The sequence below is a fragment of the Salvelinus fontinalis genome, chromosome 2 (assembly GCF_029448725.1).
Source record: "Salvelinus fontinalis isolate EN_2023a chromosome 2, ASM2944872v1, whole genome shotgun sequence".
Lineage (NCBI taxonomy): Eukaryota > Metazoa > Chordata > Actinopteri > Salmoniformes > Salmonidae > Salvelinus > Salvelinus fontinalis.
In genome coordinates, this window is record NC_074666.1 from 84,333,921 (window position 1) to 84,339,920 (window position 6,000).

General features: G+C 46.5%; 1 protein-coding gene across 2 annotated transcripts in view; it reads right to left on the minus strand.

Moving 5' to 3' along the window:
- Nucleotides 1–5,659, minus strand: part of LOC129829578 (zinc finger protein 385C-like) — a 195,741-nt gene extending 190,082 nt beyond the window's left edge. Inside the window, exon 1 of one of the 2 annotated variants that reach the window (XM_055891358.1) lies at nucleotides 5,162–5,659. In XM_055891358.1, the coding sequence (XP_055747333.1) occupies nucleotides 5,162–5,210 (49 nt within the window). In that variant the 5' untranslated portion in view covers nucleotides 5,211–5,659. The remainder of the gene's footprint in view (nucleotides 1–5,161) is intronic. The other variant, XM_055891364.1, reaches the window with a different exon arrangement.
- Nucleotides 5,660–6,000: the final 341 nt, after the last annotated feature.

Genomic DNA, 6,000 nt, shown 5'->3' on the forward strand with positions numbered 1-6,000 from the left:
ACCCGCCAACTGCCATGGCACATAGGCAGGCCACTGTGTGTATGTTTGCGCCGGCATGTGTGTGTATGTGGATGTCTAATACTGGGCCCAGTGTGTGTGAGGGTCATTACGGAGGTGTGAGAGGGTATGTGTGTACGTGTGTGACGATCACGGCTCTGAGGTAGTGAGGTAGTGGTCTGGCACTCTGTGTTAATTAGGATAATTATCCTGTAACAAGGAATCAAAACCCCTGGCCGGGATCAAAATACAGGATCAGATTAAGCTCCAGACACAGGTTCAATCTGCTGTTCAATGGGAGCTTACCCTCTGACATTGTCTCCCTCCTCTGACTCAGAGGGTATCTCTAGGCTCCTTTCTACTGGCCTGTTCACTTCCTGGTAGAGCTTGGTGGGTAGGAGGAAGTACAGAAGGGATCAGGAGGGGACCATGGGTAGGGAGAGTGACTGGGAACAGAGAGGTTCATGTGTTAGTAGCAGTAACACTCTATACCCTCTGCCCAGAGTGCACATACGAGGGAGGGCATAGCGAAACCTTAGCCCTCCGACAGCGCCAACCCTTCAGCACCCAAACTGAGGAGCTAGGCAGTCTTCTGCTGAGTCGGTCCCAGCCATGAGCACTGCCGGCCGGGCATGCCAATCAGCCAGGCGGAGGGTGGCTTTCTCCAGGAAAGGGCAGCCTGCTTGCCCTGAGGCGGGCTTCATGCAGCTGTCAGAAACTCTGACCTCCCCCACCCCACCCCCCCACCGGCCTCCCTGGAGCCCCCCTACACACACCCACCCGTCCTCTGCCACTAGTCGTACAGTACAGTGCGATCAGGGTGGCAGCGAGGGCTGGAGTGACCTCTCCATCTGTCTGAGTTAGGCGAGCGGAGAGCGGCCGGAGGGGGGATGTTCACGCCTGTATTTAGATATTTGCCCTTTTGAGTTCACCTGTCACCCAGCCTGGCTCAGCTCGGCTCCAAGCCTCCACTCCACTGACTCTGCTCGTCTGCAACAATGTCTCGGGAATGATGAGGGGTTTCACATCCCCCCTCAAATAAATGCTATGGTTTTGCGTTGAGCCTCCTGCTTCGTGTAACAAGGCATCTGATTTGAATTAGGTTTGATCACCAGGTAAATTATACTATGGCAGTGTCACTGAGTCCAGGACAGACAGACAGAAAGACAGGACACTGACATACCTCCTTCTATTATCCAGCACCCCCTGGCTAATTGGGATTTAACTGTGTGTTTGTGCTGGCAGCAGAAGAAGCAGCCAGCAGGGCACAAAACCTTTCACAGAATCACACTGAAGGTCGCTGTGATCCAACGTAGCCTGAAATGAAGGACATCAGACCCACAGGATGTTCTTAAAATCACAAACACCTGCGTGCGCGCGCGCACACACACACACACACAAACAGAAAAAAGCAAGATAACTGATGTGCCCACTCCCCCATCACTTTGGCTCAGCAGGCGATGACATGGAGAACATCATAGAGGAACACACAACAGGAGGTCCCAGCACAATGGGGAAAAGACGAGGACATCGGTCTGGAGAAGAGGTCTGCTCAAAATGTCAGACAGAGATGTCAGAGTGGTGTGACACAACACCATGGGAGGGAGAGACGCAGAGAGGGGATACGTCGAGACAGCGATAGAGCACTGTTTACGTTGTTGAAAGAAAGTATGAATGATTTGTCCTAGCATGACTGGAGAAGGGTTGCCTATTCCATAGGTCAAGTTGTTATGTTTAGTACCATATCATTGAGTAATACGGATTGAATACACTCGACAATTCATACTTAACTGTAAAAATGGGAAAGTACTATTTCTAAAACAACAAAATAAAGATACATGTGGATAGATGTTGTTGACAAAGAGAGAAAGAACAACAAGTAGAAGAGGTTTGTGAGAATTGTGAAGGGTTCGGCCTCCTGTCAAAAAGCCATCCTTAGCAATATTAAATCCCCTCAAATCTAAAACAAGGTAGTACAGAGAAAACACTAAACTCTTGAAAAGATCTATGCAGAAAAGAGCCACAGTACTTCCTGACTTCAAGACACCTGTACCTCCCACACAGCAGCAGCTCATTGTGTGTGTGTGTGTATTGTGTGTGTGTGTGTGTGTGTGCGTGTGTGTGTGTGTGTGTGTGTGTGTGTGTGTGTGTGTGTGTGTGTGTGTGTGTGTGTGTGTGCGCGTGTGTGTGTGTGTGTGTGTGCGCGTGTGTATATGTGTGTGTGTGTGTGTGTGTGTGTGTGTGTGTGTGTGTGTGTGTGTGTGTGTGTGTGTGTGTTTACAGTGAAAACTGTAAACTGAATATAAAAAGAAAAGGTACAGTATCCCTCCAGAATGCATACATATTCAAACATATAAATACATATTCATACATATGGATGCTTATTCATACCTATAAATACCCACATGCATACATACTGTACAGTGGTCTTGTCAGTGGGACCAGCCCAGCTACCAGCTCAGCTACCAGCTCAGCTACCAGCCCAGCTACCAGCCCAGCTGATTAAGACACAACATGATCCCCTCGTTGGGAGTGGAGGGAAAGAAAGCAGGGTGGTGTGGATACACAGTGAGACACCAGCAGAGAGACCAGACCACTGCTACTGGAGCATCCACTTTATTGTCATAATGAGAGTGTCACTGTTCCGCACTGTAAACCACACGCTGTGTCACAAACAATTTAGTCTTACCTTCATCAAGATGCATATGGGGACTCTTTCTTTGTCTGCAGATGCAGCCCTCGCTCTCTCTCTTTCTCTTGCTCTCCCTCTCTCTTGCTCTCCCTCTCTCTTGCTCTCCCTCTCTCTTGCTCTCCCTCTCTGCCTCTCTCTTGCTCTCTGTCCTCTGATAACATAGGACTGGTTGCTTTACTTCAGTGTAGCAGAGAGCTAACCCCCACCGTGGCCATTCAAGCTGGAGATGGGACTGTGGTGTTGTACCTGTTGCCTGCTATAGCAGTACAGAGACACTTTGGACCCTTAAGTGACAGTTTAGGGCAGAGTCATCTCTGAGCACAAACAGCATGGACATATTTCTCTTGGCACAGCATTACTTAAATTATCCCTGTCAACATACAGTGCAAACAAAGCAGGCACCACAGCGTGTGCACACACAGGTACACACACAGGTACACACACAGGTACACACACAGGTACACACACACACACACAGGTACACACACAGGCACACACACACAGGTACACACACAGGCACACACACAGGCACACACACAGGCACACACACAGGTACACACACAGGTACACACACAGGTACACACACAGGTACACACACACAGGTACACACACAGGCACACACACAGGTACACACACTTCATAGTACTTCACCAGCTCTCACCATAGACAGAAAAAGACAACTCCTCCTTTATAAGGAAAATAAACATCTTTGGAAAAACTGGACAAAACACAAGTGACACTGACAGAGTATGTACGCAGTCTGTCACAGCAACAATAACACGGGCCTCCATATTATTCACCCATAGGCATTCAACAGGAGTAGCAGCCCTTAAGGTGGCGTCCATAAATGCTCTCAGCCGTATTTCACCTTCCCGGACTGAACATGTTGATATTTGCCTTGATTTATCTGCGTTCCGCTCAGCTCAGCTTGTTACAGTGAGTAGAGTGCCCAGAGCACAATAAACACAAGTTAGAGACGACATCAAGCCAACAACTGACACTCTCTCAGAAGCCCTCCTGGGACTACTGAACTAGTTTCTCATGTCAGTCAGGCCTCACAGGGGGACATGGATGTTTCACTGCTGTTTGGACTATGCTATAATAGCCTAGATCAATGTTTGACTGCTGTTTGGACTATGTTATAATAGCCTAGATCAATGTTTGAAATTAAAGGTGTTTCTGTGGATGATCATCATTATTATCATCGTCATGTGACCTGGATGCTCCAGCCTCTGTTGAAGACCATTGTCCAGCCCAATACCTACTTTTTAGCATCTTTAGAGTGATCTTTATAATGAAAAGCCCTAAATAAGTTAAATCTATTATTAATATTATTATTATTATCATTTGACTGACTAAACAATGCAAGTGTCCAATTCCAATGTCATAAGAGTAGAGGTCAACTGAGATAGGCATTTAAACGGAAACTCCTGCCTACTAACATGAATGTAAAGTATAGCAGACTAACATCTGTCATGGGTCCCAGTGGGTGATAGCTGTGGAGTACGCAATGCCCAGGCCTGTGTGTCGAGAATACCTCTTGAAGTTTTATATCTTTGTCTGATAAAGTTTGCCCTTCTTCAGAATGATCAGCCACTGCTTTCTTACTGCACGTGATTAATTAATTCAATTCTAGAGCCTACATTTATCGAAAGCCCTTATCCGGGTGTAAAGATATAAATAAACTGATGTTTTGCAAGATTAGACGTTATTGAACCACATCATACACTTGAGAAAGAGCTTTGGAATTCGGTTGGGTTAAATAGTCTACTACAGTTCCATGGTTACAGTTTTCTATTGAGGGAATGCCTGCCTGCATCTGGCCATTGAGAACCACAAGCACCGGAAACACCCAGCCCGATTGCGTGACGGGATGGACGATGAACGGTCGAGCAATATCATATTTTATTCAGTGAGTGAGGAAGTATGAACAAATAAGCCCATTCAGATCGCCTAATGTGCAATTCAAACGATCAACGTGCGCTCAATTAATAGCCTCAAAGCGCAACAGTGAATCAATTACCTACAACATTTGCTTCGTAAGTTACAGACAATACATTACCTCGAAGCTGTAATCATATAAAACTACTAAAGGTGTTTTGATTAACAACCAAATCAAAATGAATATTACATGCATATAAAAAAGTCTAGTCTGCCCATGACAACAAATTGCCATGTCAGACATAAACAAAACTAACAATCTGTCGTTTGTCCATTCATTGTAAATAAAATAGCTAGGCCTATACATGCATTACCCCTCGTTTAAAATGTATAATTTGGCCATCTCAGAATAACTTTATAGCTAATCATTCCATTATGAATGGAAAATAGGCTACTGTACACGCGCTACTGGTAGACTGATATTTGTGCGTGATGAACTGTCACATGGGTTCCACAAACTTTGAATAGTAAACAGCACACGTCAATATGTAAAAACAAACGCTACACTGTATATGTTGTATTTCTGCCTACCTGTCCCGAACCGTTTCAGATTGTCCCTGTGGTCGTCCGTACCCAACATCTTTCGAAACGATGTGTGACAAGACTGACTGTCAAAGCCGAAAGCCCAGCTCGCGCTCTGGAGTCACGGGTATCATAGCGCGCAGCCACTCTACACACGAATGCGCACTCAACGGGTCTTCAACACTATCACGGCCGCGCCTATACAATTTGATTTATGTTATTTATCACTTTGTCATCGAATATATTATCTTGAAAGACAGGAAAGAAGGTCGAAATTCTATTCATATACACTACATGACCAAAAGTATGTGGACACCTGCTCGTCGAACACCTCATAAAAATCATGGGCATTAAAATGGAGTTGGTCCCCCCTTTGCTGCTATAACAGCCTCCACTCGTCTGGGAAGGCTTTCCACTAGATGTTGGAACATTGCTGCTGGGACTTGCTTCCATTCAGCCACAAGAGCATTAGTGAGGTTGGGCACTGATGTTGGGCGATTAGGCCTGGCTCGCAGTCGGTGTTCCAATTCATTCATTCATGCCAGCAGCATACCACCCTGCATACCACTGCTGGCTTGCTTCTGAAGGTAAGCAGGGTTGGTCCTGGTCAGTCCCTGGATGGGAGACCAGATGCTGCTGGAAGTGGTGTTGGAGGGCCAGTAGGAGGCACTCTTTCCTCTGGTCTAAAAAATATCCCAATGCCCCAGGGCAGTGATTGGGGACACTGCCCTGTGTAGGGTGCCGTCTTTCGGATGGGACGTTAAACGGGTGTCCTGACTCTCTGAGGTCATTAAAGATCCCATGGCACTTATCGTAAGAGTAGGGGTGTTAACCCCGGTGTCCTGGCT